This window comes from Thamnophis sirtalis, unplaced genomic scaffold (assembly GCF_051295495.1).
Source record: "Thamnophis sirtalis isolate CommonGarterSnake01/CBP01778 unplaced genomic scaffold, rThaSir2_p1.2 scaffold_2, whole genome shotgun sequence".
In the NCBI taxonomy this organism is placed as follows: Eukaryota; Metazoa; Chordata; class Lepidosauria; order Squamata; family Natricidae; genus Thamnophis; species Thamnophis sirtalis.
In genome coordinates, this window is record NW_028261382.1 from 61,668,007 (window position 1) to 61,686,764 (window position 18,758).

Below are 18,758 nucleotides of genomic sequence, written 5' to 3' on the forward strand. Positions count from 1 at the left end.
AGGGAGACTAGTATAGATCTATTTCAAGCTATTTAGCTCTCATCAGCTAGCCATACCCTTACTGGGATTTGAACCTGGGCTATATTACATACTAGGCAGAGATCTTAGCCATTAGGCCTCAGGCTCTTATCCGTTATCAGCGAAGCCAGGGTGAAAGGTATCTATTAGATTTTTTTATTTTTACAACCCCCGGTATGCCCAAATATGGGAGGAAGATCACTACTTCCATTCTCTGTCCTTCGGCTCGTCACAAGAGACCATCCAGGCAGAAACCCAATATTTTTACTGTTGCCTTTTTGTTACATTTTGTTGTATTTGTGCTGATAAATAAATAAAGGGAGACTAGTATAGATCTATTTCAAGCTATTTAGCTCTCATCAGCTAGCCATACCCTTACTGGGATTTGAACCTGGGCTATATTACATACTAGGCAGAGATCTTGGCCATTAGGCCACAGCCTCTTATCCGTTATCAGCGAAGCCAGGGTGAAAGGTATCTATTAGATTTTTTAAATATATATATTAAATATATATATATTTGGAGTTCTAAATACAATTTTAATTAATTAATTAATTAATTAATTCTAATTCTAAATTAGAGTGTATTTAGAGTTTAGAGTTCCCTGGCTCAGCTGATAAGGAGAAGAACCCTGTGGCTTAGTGGCTAATACATCTGCCTAAGATGCAATACAGCACAGGTTCTAATCCCAGTAAGGGTATGGCTAGCTGATGAGAGCTAAATAGCTTGAAATAGATCTATACTAGTTTCCCTTTATTTATTTATGAGCACAAATGCAACATTATGTGTGTGTGTGTGATATATATATATATATTTATTTATCAGCATAAATATAACATATATATATATATATATATATATATATATATATATATATATATATATATATATATATATATATATATATATATATATATATATATAATTTAGAACTTTTTGTTTTAAAATGGATAAGGATAATAATGAATGTATATTTGATAGAGGTTTGGTGATATAATGTATAACTCTAAATATATATTCTAAAGATACCCTGTTGTTGATAAATAATTTTAAAAAGGAAGTAATCAAAAATTGGTATATATATGAAGTGAGTATTTAGAATACCTTGTTGAAAAATGAAGGAATAACATCTTTGTTTGAATGTATGATGTACAAGGACAATAATGTTATTGAAAAGGAAGAAATATTAATCGTAATTGAATGTTGTACAATGAAAGTGAGGTCTTTAGTTATAGTAGATGGAAAATCTGTGATTGTATATATAATTGAAAATATGGCTGCAAAAACATTTGTAACCAAACGACATGCTGTATGTAATGGATGAGAATTTTTTTATGTTGTTTTTTTATGTTTAAAAAAAATTGCAAGAAAAAAAAGAAATAGGAACTGCATATGTGCAGTTTAACTGCACCTTGGTAGATTCTAAGTCAGGTGTTTAGCTATACAATTTGAGGGTTAACCCTTTGAAGGGTGTGGGAGCAGGAATGGATTTCCAGAGGGGAAAAAATTTGCAGACTACAAGAACCATTTGCACCACTCAGGTGACCCTGAGGACACAGACAAACCTCCAAGCGGCCTCAATGACCCTCTAAAAGGATGCAAATGACCAGCTGTCTGCAAGGGGTATAAATCCTTCCATTCCCCACCATCAGTCAGAGCTGAAGAAGCTTCTTGGATGAGAAGCGAAACTTCTTCAAAGAAAAAACAAGTAAGTCCAGCTGCTTCCTGAAAAAGCACCTCAGGGACAACCATGGCCCGGATGACTGAGAATCTCTACAGACTTTTAGCCATGCAATTTGGGATGGACACCCTTTGAATCGTGTGGGAATAGGAATGGATTTCCAGAGGGGAAAAAATTGCAGACTACAAGAACCATTTGCCCCACTCAGGTGACCCTGAGGACACAAATAATCCTCCAAGTGGCCTCAACGAACCTCTTAAAATGATGCAAACAACCAGCTGACTGCAAGTAATTTTGGAGTAAGATTCATATTTTAATACAGAAAATTCTTAAAACGAAGATCAAGATAAAACCACAAACCTTCCTTTTGGGGTTTAATGGAAAAAGACTTGGGGGGGGGGGGAAATTTGGAACTTGCTCTTACATACGTTGACATCAACAAGACTACCGTATGGACAAAACAGAAAGGACATCGCAAGATGAATGGCTACAGAAGTTGATGGAGCTGGCAGAGATGGATAAATTGACCATTTTGATCAAAGAAAGGAACGTAAGTACTTTTGTTCCTACTTGAACACCACTTCTGGACTTTGGGGTCGGGGTGGGGGGGAATGAAACCTTGATTCTGGGTTTTACTGATCAGATTGATTTGTTGTTATAGAAATGGCTAGTTTATATTATTGTGGAAAAGTAAAAAGTTGAGGTTTGATGTTAATGCCTTATCTAGTGCAACAGAGGGAGTTGGAAGTCAACACTTTTTCTCTCTCCCTCCTTACTTTTCTTACCCCTTCCCTTCCCCACTGTGTCCCATTACCATGTTTTCCCCAAAATAAGATAGGGTCTTATTTTCTTTTGACCCCCGAAATAAGCGCTTGGCCTTATTTTCAGGGAGGTCTTATTATTTTTGAGGTGCGGGACGAGTGTGGTCACCTCGTGGCTGCTGCTGTGTTGCAATATTTTCGGGGAGGGCTTATTTGTAGTGGAGGGCTTATTTTAGCGCATGTGCTCAAAAGCCCGATTGGGCTTATTATCTGGGGAGGTCTTATTTTCGGGGAAACAGGGGATTTGCTTTTGTATTTTTCTATTTTATTCTAGAATCTAATAAAACGTTTAAAGGCTGGGATACTCCTAAGAACTGATTCCTTACCCACTGATGCAGATTTACAGGATTGTCAATCAAATAGGCCTCGTTCAGAAAAAATTGGGTTGTATTTATCATATTGGTGGACATGCCCAAAAGCAAAAATAAATAAATAAAAAATACTGGAGAAAACATGGTTGGAAAAAATGACAAAACAACACAGATTTGAAACCTGAAATATTTCTGTTGGGCATCTTACCGGAAAAATATGACAGAGGGAATACATATTTAATTTTACATGTATTAACTGCAGCTAGAATTGTATTTGCACAACAATGGAAAAGTGGAGAAATCCCAATGGATGAAAATGTAATTAACAGAATACTAGAATGTGCAGAAATGGGTAGATTAACACTTATAATTAAAGAAAAAGGAAGAAATTGAGTATTTTTCTGACATGGGACTTATTTTATCAACGGTCAGCTAATAAAAACAGACGTTAGAAATATGGAAATATAAGGACTAATGTAATAAGGGAGATTTGTGAAAATGGACAAGGAAATAGTATTATGGAATTAATATCAATGTAATGACTACTGTTGCAAATATTTTGATTATCAGTTCCTAAAAATAATTTGTACCCAGACAACACACTATTCAACTGAAATTAGAACTTTAATAGGTTATAAAATAAAAATTAGGGGGGAAAGGAAGAAAATGTGTGTTGCATAGAGAAATCTCTGTCATCTTTACCTCAATGTTTTGCAGCTGCGCAGCAATGCGTTCCTTCTCTCTGATCGATCTGTGCTGCGTCTCTGTTAGTTGATGAGACAGTGTTACGTTCTCTAACTTCAAATGTTCCAGCATGCCAACTTGAGTCATTTGTCCAGCCTTGAGGAGAAAGGAGAGAAAGGACAGCTCTCTAAAGACATCTGAAGAAGTCAATTCCCAGCTATTAAGAGTTATACTTTGTGGCCATTATTTCTTTAGATTAAAAGGGAATTTGGCTTGTGCTTGGGCCTCTGATGCTCTTTACAAAAAGGCTCAAAGCAACCATTTATTGCTGATGAGTGTTGCTCAGTTACTGTCATGCATTCTTATATGGCTGTGAATATGCCCAGAGTTAGAGGCCTAAGTGAGTTGCCATTGTGAGATGGGTGGATGGCCATATAAACCAATTAAATAAACAAACCAGGAGGAATAAGAATAGCCTTCATTGTGGCAGCTACGGAAGAAACTACAGACAGATTAACAGAGTTGGAAGGGACCTTGTAGGTCATCTAGTCCAACCCCCACCCACCCTGCCCAAGCAGGAGACGCTACACCATTTCTGACAAATGGCAGCCCAGTCTCTTCTTGAAAGCCTCCAGTGATGAAGCTCCCACAACTTCCGAAGGCAACTCCTATTCCATGGGTTGATTGTTTTCCCTGTCAGGAAATGTCTCCTTGTTTCCAGGATGAATATCTCCTTGGTCAGTTTCCATCCATTCTTCCTTGTCTGGCCTTCAGATGCTTTGGAAAACAGGTTGACCCCGCCCCCCTCTCCGTGGCAGCCCCTCAAATATTGGATCTCTGCTATCGTGTCACCCCTAGTCCTTCTCTTCTCTAGACTAGCCGTGCCCACTTCCTGCAACTGTTCGGTTTTAGTCTTCCGTCCCCTCATCATCTTGGTTGCTCTTCTCTGTACTCTTTCTAGAGCCTCACTGATCTACAACTGGTTTGCTCAGAGTCAAACATGTGTCACAACCCAAACCAAGAATAACATGTGGTGATTCTTCCAAGTTGAGTTCTTCTATTGTTTCGCACCTATAGACGGACTCTTGCCAGGATGAACTATATGCATCTACAACATAGTCTGGGAACTGTTAGGGAGAGGCTGTCTTCACCCTCTTTCTCTCACACATAATATCCAGGTTGAATCCATCCCTTCCCTTCATCTCCTCACTGCGTCCCATCGCATCTAGAGAAACCCGCAGAAAATTATTTCCCACTGAAGGCAATGACTGTCACCCTGTTTAAAACCATATTCGGCCAACCCCCCTTTGGATCTATTGAATTAACACGGTAATACCGCACATAGGGAAATGAGGTTTAGGTACTGTTAGATAATGAGGACTTAATAGCTGCCAGATGATGTAAGGTTATAAACTGTTCAATGAGGATGATTCAGCTACACAGACATAGCCTCTTTAAGACTTTGATGGGATCCACATAAGTCATTTACATTTTTAAGAGGTATCTATATATAGATGGCCATTAGAGGGCGTTTCTCTCTCGTTGTGTATCTCATTTCTCTCCTTGTGTCCGTAGCTGAATGGTAAGAGATTTTATCTACTGTGTGCATGTCAGTATATACGTGTATATATGAATGGGAACAGGAGAGAAGCAAGCTGCGCTTACCTTTATGTTGGCCATATCGCTCTGCAGACGAATTCTTGCTTGTTGAGCAACAGCCAACTGTTGTTGGTACCAATGCCGGACTTTCTGCAGGGATGCAATCTCTGCCTGTGATGACTTCAGCTTACCGGTCAAAGACGCACGGTCCAGCTCGACCTGCTGGAGTTGGCTTTGTAATGAGGAGAGCTGCTGCCGGAGATCATGAACTAAAAGGCCAGGATGAAAAATGTAAATGAAGGAAGGGTAGAGTTATGAAACTCTATCTGTAGATATCGACAGCAACGGCCTGATTTAGTTTGCTTTATTGTCATTGCACCTCGTACAATGAAATTAAATGTCCTCTTCAGTGAATATTATGCATAAAAAATATAACACAAAAACACATCCTTCACATTCTATACAATTGAATTAAAAAAAACTGATATTGTATTCATATTGAGCTATACCGTAGCATTCAACATATTTACTGCCCTGGGATAGAAGCTGTTTTTCAGGCTATTTATCCTTGTTTTTATTGTCCTGTACCGTCTGCCAGATGGTAATAGTTCAAAAAAAAAAAGGTGCCCAGGATGAGATGGATCTTTAAGGATGTCTTGGACTTTCTTAAGGCAGCGGGAGCTATAAAGCTCTTCCAAAGAGGGGAGAAGGCAACCCATGACCAAGGATGTTGACCTCCTGGAGCGCTGTCCTATCTGCCACTGTGCAATTGGCAAACCAGACACAGGTGCAGTGAGTTAAAATACTCTCTATGGTGCAGCGGTAGAAGGTCACCAGTGGTTTTTCATTCAGTTGTTGTTTCCTGAGAAGTCTCAGGTCATATAATCTCTGCTGGGCCCTTTTGACCAGGGCTGCAGTGTGAGATGCCCCAGGTCAGGTCCTCTTTTATGACAACACCCAGAAAACTGGGCACTTGCTCCACTCGGTCTCCACTGATAAGCAACGGCTGGATGTCTGAGCTATTCCTTCTGTAGTCCACTATAAGCTCCTTGGTCTTATTGGTGTCAAGGACCAAGTTATTGTCCCTAATAACTCACCCATGCTGTCCTTGCCGAGGACATTTTTCTGCAGGTCTTCCACCTTCCCCATCAGTCTCTGGTACTGTTCTTCTGCCAACTGCAGGTCATTATGGGAAGCAACCAAGCCAGCGTTCTTGGCCTCCAAGGTGGTTTGTAGCTCAGCCATGGCACGTTCCAGGTCCCAGCAGGACTGCTTCAAGTTAGCCACCTCTGAATTCAGGGAGTCCTGCTTCTGCTGGCTGGTCTGTGAATGCTCCATGTGGGTTTGGAGCTTCATCTGGACCGCAGCCAGCTGGGTCTGCAATTCTGTTTTTTCTTTGAGGGCCTACACAAAGATAAATCTGGTGTCAGAGGTGTCATCATCGAAACTGGGTTGAGGTGGGCCTTCAAAACCTTCTATAAAACTTGGACACACAACCAAATGTCTCGTGCATCCCTTCAGAAGGAATTTTTACAGGTGGATAATAGATGTGGATAATGACTGCAAACTACCATCAAGCTCACAAACCACCCTATATTATTTTCACATTCACTCTCTAGTAAGGCTAAACCCCCGTCTCCTGGGAATGCTTTCATTGGGATTCCTGCATCTTGAAACAAATGGAATCCTGTGGCTTAAATGGCCAGTCTTGAAGTTTTGAGATCTGCAGATAAGACTAGGTATATCAACAATGACCTGAAATGCCACCCTCCTTCCACACATATTCCATAACCCATCCGTGAACCTAGAGGAGCAGTGACATGCTTCTCTTAATTGTGGAGATTGAGTTTTTAAATAGAAGATCCTTTTGTACCTCGTTGGCTTCTAATGACAGTGCCTCCAATTGTCCTTCAAGCCTCATCTTCTCTTTGAGGACTTGGAGCAGCTCATCGTGAGTCCCTGTGACTGAACTTTCCAAGGATATGCTGGGGTGAGACAAAACAGATGCACACTTTGTGAAGCTGTGCCAATTATAAAAAACAGATGTTCCTTGAGGATCAAACAAATGCAAGACAAGAATCCATGGTGTCTACAGAGATTCTCTGTCATCCAGGTCATGGTTGTCCCAAAGGTGGTTTTTCAAAAGGCAACTGGACTTTGTTTGTTTGTCATGGATACAAAGAAAGGTCCTTCCTTCAGTTTTGAACTGAAGAAGCTTCTTGGATGAGAAGAATGGAACTGAAGAAACTTCTTGGATGAGAAGAATGGAACTGAAGAAGCTTCTTGGATGAGAAGAATTGAACTGAAGAAACTTCTTGGATGAGAAGAACGGAACTGAAGAAGCTTCTTGGATGAGAAGAACAGAACTGAAGAAGCTTCTTGGATGAGAAGTAGAGCATCTTCAAGAAAAAAACATCTCATCCAAGAAGTTTCTTCAGTTCAGAACTGAAAGAAGAAGGAACTTCCTTTATTTCCAGGACAAACAAAGTCCAGTTGCCTTTTGGAAAGGCACCTTTGGGACAAAAAGAGTCCAAGCTGGAGCCTTCAGAGTTGGAGAAGATACCAAAACAGCTTTACCTGCTAGAAATACTGTCCCGCCGACTTCTGGGCTCCCCGTTGACTTCCAGGTCCTGAGCCCGCTGCTCTGTTGCCGCAGCTTGGAGTACCTCCCTGATGGAAGGAAACTGTCCAACAGCATCCAATGGGACCTCCTGCCCGTTGATGGTAAAGGCCATCCCCTGCTTGCTTTTGGGGCTGGAGGAAGTGAGACCTCTTCCTGACACGCTACTGTAGGTCGAGCTGTCGCTTTCATTGCCATCCAGCCTCATTCCCGCTTCGCTGCCGTCCATTTCTGACACGCTGTCTCCCGCCAAGGACAAAGCTTCCAGGCGGTCGTCTGAATCGGGGGTCAGACTGATGGAGGACACAACCGAGGTCAGACTGTTTGAGTTCTGTTTCAGAGAGCCGCCCGAGGAATCGGCCACCGGGACGGCCCCACTGGCGCTCCCGTCTGGGTTTTCTGTTCGGTAATCTGCCAGCGACCGAATCCGGCTTGTTCTGGAAGATTTGGAACTTTTTTTCTCTTTCAAGGAAGCTGGGAGGCCCAAGCTCCCCACTTTCGGGCCTCGAGGAACACTGGTTCGCAGAAAGGAGTACTCTTTGGTCATCGCCACGGGGCTGGCCCTCGGTAAGAGCTCCGGATTCCACATCAGCTCAGGATCCAGGGTGCTGGAGGGGCGGCTTTTAGCAGTAAATAGCTGGAGGAAAAGAAAGAAGGCAGGAAATGAAGAACAAGAAGGGGAAAAAATGAAATAACAACAGTAGCAGCAGCAGCAGCCATCGAAACTACGCGATTATGGATGTCATCGGGGCACTTGGCACCATGTCCAAGAATTTTACAAAATACATCGCGAAATTGTAGCTTCCTGCAATAACACCAGTGGAATTGCAAAAAACTGCGCTACTCAGAACATTGTATATTTTAAGAAGGTACTTGGTTGATACCTAGGACACTAGCAGCAAACCATATCAACCATTAGCACCAGTCACTGGTATTTGTAATGCATTTTTGAATGTTCAGTTGGCTGAATTTCATGTTTAATGAATAAAGTAAATGATGATGATGATGAATGGATGACAACTGGAAGGACATTTTTGATCCAAAAAGATAAAGGAAAAGGAAAAGATCCTGGAAACTATAGGCCAATCACCTGTTTGCCAACAACATACAAGCTCCTTACTGGTATAATTGCAAACCAAATTTATGGATACTTGGAAAGAAATAACTTGCTTCCTGTAGAACACAAAGAATGATGTAAAAATTCCAGAGGAACAAAGGACCAACTGCTGATTGATAAACTAATCCTAAAGAATTCAAAGAAAAGACGAACTAACCTGTTCATGGCTTGGATAGACTATAAGAAAGCATTTGATTCAGTTCCCCATAGCTGGATCAAGAAATGCCTGAAAATCTTTGGCATCAGCAGCAACATACAAAAATTCATGGAAACTTCAATGAATCTCTGGAAAATGAAGCTTATAGCTAATGAAGAAGTACTGGGTGAAGTTGAAATTAAACGAGGCATTTTCCAGGGCGATTCCCTTTCACCCCTACTTTTTATACTCTCAATGCTACCACTGACAATCATTTTGAAGAAGATGAACTATGGATACGAACTTGCAAAGAAAGGACTAAAAATTTCACACTTGGTGTACATGGATGATTTGAAGCTGTTTGGTAAAACAAAAGCTGAACTGAATTTATTAATTGAAAGCACAAAAGAATTTAGCCAAGACATTGGAATGCAGTTTGGAATTGACAAATGAGCAACAATGGCAACCAAAGCAGGCAAGGCCATAGAAGATGATGGAATAGAACTTGAGAATGAAGAAATGATAAAGGCAGTAAAACCAGAAGAAGGCTACAAGTACTTGGGGATTTTAGAGGCGTCTGACTTAATGCATAATAAAGTCAAGGAATTAACTTCAGCCAAGTACATTCAATGAATTCACAAGATATTAAAATTCAAATTGGGTGGAGGAAACATCATAAAAGCTATAAATGCCTGGGCTATACCTGTGATTCGATACTCTGCAGGAATAAGTGACTGGACCCAGATGGAGTTGGACAATTTGGACAGAAAAACAAGGAAGCTTATAACAATGAATCATGCTTTGCACCCTAAAAGTGATGTTGACCGATTATATCTACCAAGAGCAGAGGGTGGTTGAGGATTCCTACAAGTAAAACAGACTGCGGAAGAAGAAAAACACAGCTTGAATGATTACATCCAGGAAAGTGAAGAACCAATGATTAAGGAAGTAAATAAAGGAGGCCTTTTAAAAACAACAAAGTCAAAAGCTGAATATAAGAAAGAACTAATTGAGAAGCGAGCTGAAAATTGGAAAAACAAAGCTATGCATAGCCAATACTTGAAAAGTATTGAAGGCAAAGCTGACCAAAAGCTAACTTGGAACTGGTTAAGCTCAGGAGCACTGAAAAAAGAAACAGAAGGCTTTATTTTGGCAGTTCAAAAACAAGCCTTAGCCACAAACTGCATGAAGGCAAAAATTCAATATGTTACCCCCAACAGCAAATGTCGCCTCTGCAATGAGAAAGACGAGACAGTCGACCACTTGATCTGTGGGTGCAGCAAAATTTCACAAACTGACTACCTACAATGCTATGACCGCGTTGCTAAGATCATTCACTGGAAATTGTGCCAAAAGTTTGGATTTGAGTATAGCAAAAACCAATGGGAACATCAAGTTCAGAAGGTTTTAGAAAATGAGAAAGTCAAGATCTTGTGGGACTTCAGAATTCAGACTGACAGGCACTTGGCCCACAACACACCTAACATAACAATAGTTGAAAAGAAAAAAGTATGGTTCATTGACATTGCAACACCTGGAGATGCATAAATTGAAAATAAACAGCAAGAAAAAATTACAAAGTACCGGGACTTGCAAATTGAAGTTGAGTGACTGTGGAAAAAGAAATCGTGTGTTGTCCCGATTGTAATTGGAGCCCTTGGAGCAATACCCAAAGGGTTACCTTGCTATTTGGAAATTTTAAATTTATCAGACTTGAACATTTTGATTCTACAAAATCCCACCCTACTTGGAACAGCTTATATCCTCCGACGTTACCTTAACACTTCCTAAGTCCTTAGTTAGGACTTGAGCTGTTGAGCTACCAACCAGCCCCAAAGGCTGTGAATCTCATTAAACTAAACTATCTCATTAAACTAAATTATTATTATTAAACAAATAATAATAATAATAATAATAATAATAATAATAATAATTTTTTTAAATAAGATACTTAGTTGATTATCCGAGATCCTTGGGAAGGACTCAATCAGTGGCCAAAAATGCCACTTGTGGCCTAAACATCTGGCTGACCCCACGATGAATAGAAAAAAACCTGCCTGTGAATCTTTTTGCTAGGCACTTACTCTCTCCTGATGCCTCTTGACGCGATACTGCTTGAGCTGCTCTTCCAAGCGCTTGCGGGCCTGAAGACGGATAAGTTCTTCCTTCTCCAGCGGGAGAGGAGCATCGGCTGAGCCTGTGGGAAGAAGGAGCAAGGTAAGTCGTTCAGGGACAATAAACTATATATATATAAAAAGGAGGCAGGACCAGACAGGAAGCTCTCTTTGCAAAGTTGCCGGAAAATTTAGACACAAGGTTAAAAAGGAGGCTTAAAAATTTCTCAAGTGTCGGTTTTCGAAGAAGTTTGATTTTTGCTATGTCTGTAAGCAAGGCATTCCAGATTATTCCAAAGTATTCCAGGGATTGACAACCACATGCTTTCCAAATGTTTTGGATGCTTTCCACATACTTTCAAAATTTTTGGATACTAACTTAATTAGGATGAGAATGCTATCAGTAGGGCTGTGGTGAGCCTGCTTCCTTTGCAACCTGTCAATCTAACATATTTGCAACCGGAGGAAGAGTGGGAATGTGGGAGGAAGACGTTTGTGTGTGTGTATGTGTGTGTGTAATCCACATTGTGTCGGGCAAGGAGGCTTCTTCTTTCCCAAAACAAAATAAGCATAGATACTTGGACATTGATTGATTGCAGGAGAGGGGTGGCCAGGGAAAAGGGAAAAATTAACTGGAAAGTTTTCGCGCCAGTTCACCAGATTCCGCTTCTCTTTGTCTGTAACCATTTATTGCTTTGGTAAAGCATAATCTTGGAAAAATCTCAGGCCAGGAGTCTTCTTCTGTAGCTGGCCAAGTGGGACAGGTGACGGTTATAGTCCAAAGAGCCTCAAAGGAGCCATTGTTTTATTCTTTGCTAACATTACTTTTAACTGTCAAGGTGTTGTGGCCTGCCAGCGGCCAGCAGAGCTGGCAGCACATTCGGACAGTGAGGAGGTTGGGGAGGAACCTGGGCCAGTCCTGGAGTTTGAGGAAGCTCTGATGAGGGCTCTGTGTCGGAGGCAGAGAGGGGGACAGAGCCATATGCCAGCTATCAGCTGCCTTCGGAGTCAGAGATCAGTGAGGCAGAAGAACAGCTGGGGCCTGTTCCCAGTATGCGCATGCGCAGAGTTGCCAGGCGAAGGGAAGAGCTAAAGAACAGGGGCTGACTTGGGAGTAAGGCCACAGATGGATGGTGAATGACCCCTCCCATAGGGAATAAAAGAGGAGCAAAAGGGGAGTGGAGTTTTACAGGAGACAATTAGTTCATTCCTGCATTCTTGCCAAGTATTGTGGCATCTGGAAGCTATCGGCCTGGCCACTCTCCAAGCCTGATAAAGGTCGGTAATTGGGAACTATCTTGAAAGACTTTGCTGGAGAGGAAAGGGGCTTATTGGGACGAGGACTCAGCTTTGTGCCGCTGGGGAAGCCTAGGTGAGAAAAGTAGGTGTGGTTAGACGCCCAGAAATGGGAGACCATAAATTAACGCATCTATTAAATCGATCAATCTGTGAACAATTTTTGCCTTTTGTTCAGAATAGGTTCTAGCAAATCTGCCAATTCCAATGAAGCTTTGCACTACCATCTAATCGGCATGAAGGCAGACATTCCACACACACCCCGAATTTCTGAAGACACCGAGTCACAGGGAAATGCCGGTGAATGACACACCGTGTCATGGAGAATATGGCTCAATTTTTCCTCCTTGTTTGGGTTTTAAATCAAAATAGGATTGTCATTTAGGAATAAAACATGGTCTTGTGTGACCGCGGGACACGGAAGAGGAGTGGAAATGCACCCCGGTGGCCAAGAACCATGTGGCAGCCCCAGAGATATCGGAAGACTGCTATCATGTCTCTCCTAGTCCTTCTTTTCATTAAACTAGACATACCCAGTTCCTGCAACCGTTCTTCATATGTTTCAGCCTCCAGTCCCCTAATCCTCTTTGTTGCTCTTCTCTGCACTCTTTCTAGAGTCTCCACATCTTTTCTACATCGTGGTGACCAAAACTGGATGCAGTACTCCAAGGGTGGCCTTACCAAGGCTTTATAAAGTGATATTAACACTTCACGGGATCTTTTAGAGGCAAATTACCTTGTTTTAGAGGGAAAATAGCTTGTCTCTAAGAGAATGGCCAATGGCAACCTTGATTCCAAACCCACCAGGTCGTAAAAAATAAAAGTAAAAAATCAAGCCAATTTGTCAAAGGCAAAGTGCGAGGCGCTCGGGGTTAAGAATCAGCTCATGCTTCAAAAGCCGCATTCGGAAGGAGATTCTGCAGAGGCAGAGAAAGGGAAATAAGGAGAGCGGAGGGGAAAACCTCTCTGAGAGCGGAGCGAGAAAGAAAGAGGGGAGCTCCACGGTGAAGAGATGCTTACACAATTCAGTTTCTTGCAAAGGGAGGCTTAGTTTGAGAGACTGCAGGGTGTCCTTCCTAAGAGCTAAGCTCTCATCACTACCGCCCTGAGACGCCTGTAGGTGCTGACGGAAACCAAGCACACCTGAAGCGGGTTCGTTTCCCTGGGAGTTTTCGGCGGGGCCTGAAGCCGCGGGCTGTTCGGGGTCGTAAGAGGTCGGTCCATTTGCGCAAGGATCTTGGCTGCTCTTGAGGGCTAAGGTGTCCCCTTCCGTTGACACGCCGCCGTTATTTACGCTAAGCACTGGAGGAGGGGAAAAGAACAACAGGGGTTGGGAAGAGGTTAACGACGGATGCCATGTTCTTCTTACCTGTTCATATGCTCAAGCAGCCACGGAGAGAGCAAACACCCAAGAACATCAAATATGCTCTACTCTAAATTGCTTTAAGTATCGCTGCAGAGGAAAGCAAGCTTAACAAATAAAAAAATTCATATCCAAAGAAACAGCTTACAGTTAAGATCCTCTCCTTCCATTGTCCGCTTCAATTTGGCCTCCAGGTCTAGCGGCTGTTCAGAACTGCCCTGGGTACCATTGCTGGCTTCCTGAATGCCCACCAAAGACTCCATGGCTGATGGAGGAGTGAAGGTCCAAGGGAAATTATTTCCCCAGTGGGACTTTCCAAGCGACCTTACTGAGTCCAGTTCTTCTCCATCATCAATACCGCTGGGAGCCCCAAAAACAGCCCGCACATTGTTAAGGGCTCCTGCACCAATTTATTCGCAGCAAGCAATTTGGGTTCGTTCCAAGCGCCGGCTTGATGGACAACTGTAGAATTTCTGGAGATCATTAGAGTGGCTGCAAGAGAAAGAAAACAATGGTTGGGGTTACATCACACGCCGAGATAAAGAGACACAAATATTCACACGCAGGATGACACTCCTTTTTTAAAAATAGTTCCTTGTGGTTTTTTTTTTCTTTTTCCCAGAGATCACCCACATCTGCCACATATAATTCTGAGCTCACCGAGTGCCAATCCTTATTTAAGTCACACTGGCACAGTCTTAATGATGGGGGTGGGTGGGTGGGAGGTGGGAGCTTGTTCGGGCTCCTTCAGGCTGGATGGTAAAACTAAGGCGCCTCGGGGAGGAAATCCACAAACTAAAGATTTCAGGATATGTACAAATCTCTGAGCAACATTTTTCTGAGCGAGGCTTCCCCAAAAAGCATGAAGCCGATTCCTGGTCCCGAGAAAACCCCTTTTATTAAACAAATGTGAATTCCACTCATTCACATTCAGCCAAGGCCTGGCAAACAGTCTTTCAAAGGAATATTTATGACCACAGACCTTATCTATTTTGGAAAGCTGCCATGTACATATTTTCCAAATGAGTTGCTGTGCAAGGAAAGGCTGGGCACAGAGTCTCTGAGATTCACGGACAGATTTTCACACTCCTGAAATGAATCTAATGAACAAATTGTTTCCTGTAAAAGCCCCCTCCCCTTTCACTCCTCTTTTATTTCCTATGGGATGGGCCATTCACCTTCCACCTGTGACTTTACTCCCAAGTTGACCCTGTTTCTCAGCTGTTCTTTTCTTCCAGCAGCTCTGCGCATGCACACACCGGGAACAGGCTCCAGCCGTTCCTTTGCCTCACTGCTGTCTAGCTCAGTAGGCACCTGATCGCTGCCAGACGGCCTTGGCCCCGTCTCTGCCTTCAATTCAGAGCCTTCGTCCGAGCCTTCCCCAGCCTCTGGGACTGGCCCATGCTCCTCCCCAACCTCCTCACTGTCCAACTCTGCTGGCTGCTGGTGGGTCACAACACACATGGAATTCATCCAAACTATCTTGAGGCGGCTGCCTGTGGGTGATACAGGCTGGATTTGTGTCATTTTGATTCCTCCTGTGGGGAGTGGAAACGAAACTATTTTCATTTCCAGTTGCTTTTTATTTCCATCATGGCAACTGCCAGCCAGACTATTTTATCCCACCAAGCAGAGGGAGGTTTGATTTATAGGACGACGAGGTATGTGTTTATTAGGAGGCTGAGGATTTGGCAGAGATTAAAATACCTCTTATTGCAGATAAGTGTCTTACTAACCAGGGGGAGGGAGAGAGAGGCCTATGGCTTGTTAAAGTTGCTTCGTTTTGCGCAAAGAAAGCCAAGGGGGTAAAGATCCCAGGGAGTCCTTGAGCTGCATTTAGTGAACATGCGAAGTTGCGACGGCACTGAAAAAAGCGAGTTAAGACCATTTTTTGCACTTACAATCAACTGCAGAGGAGTGTAAGTGCAGCCCATCGAGACACACAAAATCTGGTCATGTGACCTGTGTGGTGTCTGTCTGTCTGTGTCTGTCTGTCTGAACTTCAAATCCAGGTCCTTAGTAGCCCCCAAGTAGGTCCCTTGGAACTTCAAATGGCAGCTCAGCGACAAGTCCTAAGTTAAGGACCATCTGCCTCAACAATTAAGGAACGACCACCTATAGGTAGTCCCTGACTTACAACTGCTCATTTAGCGACCGTTCAAAGTTACAATGGCACTGGGAAAAGCAACTTTATGACTGTTTTTCACACTTACGGCGGTTGCCGCATCCCCGTGTTCATGTGATCCAAAATTCGGACGCCGAGCAAACTGACTCATATTTATGATGGTTGCAGTCTCCCGGGGGGAGGGGGGGGAAGCTCACGCGATCCCTTTTGCGACCTTCTGACGTGCCAGGTCAGCGGAGAAGGCTCTTAACTACCGGGTTAGTCACTTAACAACTGCAGTGATTCCCTTAACAAAGGCATCAAGAAAGATTGTAAAATAAGGGCACGCCTCACTTAACGAATGCCTTGCTTAGCGACAGAAATTTTGGGCTCAGCTGAGGGCTTAATCAAGGACTACCCGTATAGAAGAAATTAGTTTAGTTTATTGTCATTGCACCTCGTACAACTAAATTAAATGCAGTCTTCAGTGTACATTATAACTATGAAAATGAAAACACAAACACACAAACTTCACATGCTACACAACTGAATTGAAAACCCCTGACGTTGCATTAATATTGCACCATACACTAGAATTTCCACCCTTGAGGTCCACCTTGGAAGGGTAGACTTCTCTTGGCAGGCGGGCTTTAGCCTAACACAACTTGCTGGGATAGAGGAAGTGAAGGGACGGTATATCCAAGCCCATGTTCCTTGGGAGAGGAGCAGGGTTAATAGCAGTAGACTTAGCAGTAGACTTATATACCGCTTCATAGGCCTTTCAGGCCTCTCTAAGCGGTTTACAGAGAGTCAGCATATTGCCCCCAACAATCTGTGTCCTCATTTTACCCACCTCGGAAGGATGGAAGGCTGAGTCAACCCTGAGCCGGTGAGATTTGAACCGCTGACCTGCTGATCTAGCAGTAGCCTGCAGTGCTGCATTTAACCACTGCGCCACCTTGGCTCTAGTTGTTGTTAGCACACCTCCACCTCTGTTCACAATGGCCGAGACAAATTCAAGTAGGCAGCCATGAATGCTTCACAACAGTGACACTTAACCTCTATGGGTGGCTTACACTAGGTGTGTTAAATCCACCCATCCATTAAAACAACCATCAGTTTCAGAGTCCTTTAACCACACATCACACCCATGCAGGGCTATATAGCCCATAAACAAACTTCATAGATGTACACATATCAAACCTTACATTTACCTAGTCTGTATAGTCTATAAAGCAACTTCATACATGTACACACCTATGCACACACCAGGGGTGGGTTCCTGCCAGTTCTAACCTCTTCTGTAGAAGAGGTTCCAAAAATCTACAGTGCCGTTTAGAACAGGTTTCAGCTCCCTCCCCCCCACCCGTCAGCACATCATCAAGATGAAGAGCGAGAGGAGGAATTCTGGGAGTTGAAGTCCACAAGTCTTAAAGCTGTCAAGTTTGAACACCACTGGTTGTTGTTTTTTTCTAAAGGGTTAGGGACGCAAGGGTCTTGTCACTTGACAGCTTTAAGACTTGCACACTTCAATGCCAGAGTTCCTGAGCCAACATGACTGGAGGAGGAATTCTGGGAGTTGAAGTCCACAAGTCTTAAAGCTGTCAAGTTTGATCACCGGGGGGGGGGTGTTCTAAAGGGTTAGGGGTGCAAGGGTCTTGTCACTTGACAGTTTAAGACTTGCACACTTCAATGCCAGAGTTCCTAAGCCAACATGACTGGAGGAGGAATTCTGGGAATTCAAGTCCACAAGTCTTAAAGCTGTCAAGTTTGAACACTCCTGGGGGGGGGGAGGTTCTAAAGGGTTAGGGTGCAAGGGTCTTGTAACTTGACAGCTTTAAGACTTGCACACTTCAATGCCAGAGTTCCTGAGCCAACATTTTGGTTGCTAAGCAAGAGCATTGTTAAGTGAGTTTCATTACATTTTACAAGTTGGCCATGCCCACCCGGTCACCGGGCCAGCAAACCGCTCCCACAAAGCAGGCCACACCTACAGAAGAGGTTCTAAAAAACAATTGAGACCCACCACTGACTCACACCCTACATCACACCTACCCAGCTCTATATAGTCCATAAATCAACTTCAAACTGATGTATACACACACACATACAAACATCAAACCTTACAATGCATGAAGCAACTTTGTACACAGATACACACAAGTACACACCCACCCACCAAGATGCCCCCAAATCACTCATATAATCAACTTTGTAGATGCACACACACACACACACACACACACACACCAAACTTTTAAACCTTCCTAGGTCTACATAACCCTAAACCAACTTCATACACATAGGTACACAAACAAAGACACATACACACCTACTCTCCAAGTCACCCCTACCCAGCTCTGTAGAGCCCATTTCATACAAAGCAAGCCACAAAAACACCCCCACAAGCACAAACCAACCCCCACAAGGGAAGGACCCAGAGAGATACGCGTGTATTGCAATACACGTGTGCAGGCCATCCTCACCCTTCCCACCCACATCCCCAGAGGGGGAGCCCCCTCCCAGTCTCCCCCAGACACGGAGGTGTGTGTGTGTTGCACAAGGGTGTGACTTTTATAAACATACACACACATACAGACACGGGGTGGGGGAGAGTTTGAGCCTCCCTCCCAAACCTGCAGGCCTTCAAACCCACCCACCCCGCTCCCTCCATTCCCAGGTACGGCTCGGCCCTTCGCCCCGCTGACCTGCCCGGCTCGGCTCGGCTCGAGGCGCTCTTCCTCCTGCCGAGACGTGGCGCGGGCGGCAGGCGGGGCGCAGGCGGGGCGACACCGCCCCTTCCCCGCCGGGCGGCCTCCCCTTCCTCCTCCTCCTGCTCCGCCCAGAGCCCGCCCGGAGGTGCCTCGGGACGCTCCGCGGACGCGCCGAGCCTG

General features: G+C 43.6%; 1 protein-coding gene across 3 annotated transcripts in view; it reads right to left on the reverse strand.

Moving 5' to 3' along the window:
- GOLGA3 (golgin A3) overlaps positions 1 to 18,746 on the reverse strand; it is a 42,320-nt gene extending 23,574 nt beyond the window's left edge. Inside the window, exons 1-9 of one of the 3 annotated variants that reach the window (XM_087705769.1) lie at positions 18,573 to 18,746; positions 13,909 to 14,252; positions 13,418 to 13,699; positions 11,072 to 11,184; positions 7,692 to 8,371; positions 6,988 to 7,099; positions 6,212 to 6,518; positions 5,181 to 5,383; positions 3,534 to 3,671 (exon numbers count right to left, since the gene is read on the reverse strand). In XM_087705769.1, coding sequence (XP_087561895.1) covers positions 3,534 to 3,671; positions 5,181 to 5,383; positions 6,212 to 6,518; positions 6,988 to 7,099; positions 7,692 to 8,371; positions 11,072 to 11,184; positions 13,418 to 13,699; positions 13,909 to 14,023 — 1,950 coding nt within the window. In that variant the 5' untranslated portion in view covers positions 14,024 to 14,252; positions 18,573 to 18,746. The remainder of the gene's footprint in view (positions 1 to 3,533; positions 3,672 to 5,180; positions 5,384 to 6,211; positions 6,519 to 6,987; positions 7,100 to 7,691; positions 8,372 to 11,071; positions 11,185 to 13,417; positions 13,700 to 13,908; positions 14,253 to 18,572) is intronic. The other 2 variants (XM_087705768.1, XM_087705770.1) reach the window with 2 other exon arrangements.
- Positions 18,747 to 18,758: the final 12 nt, after the last annotated feature.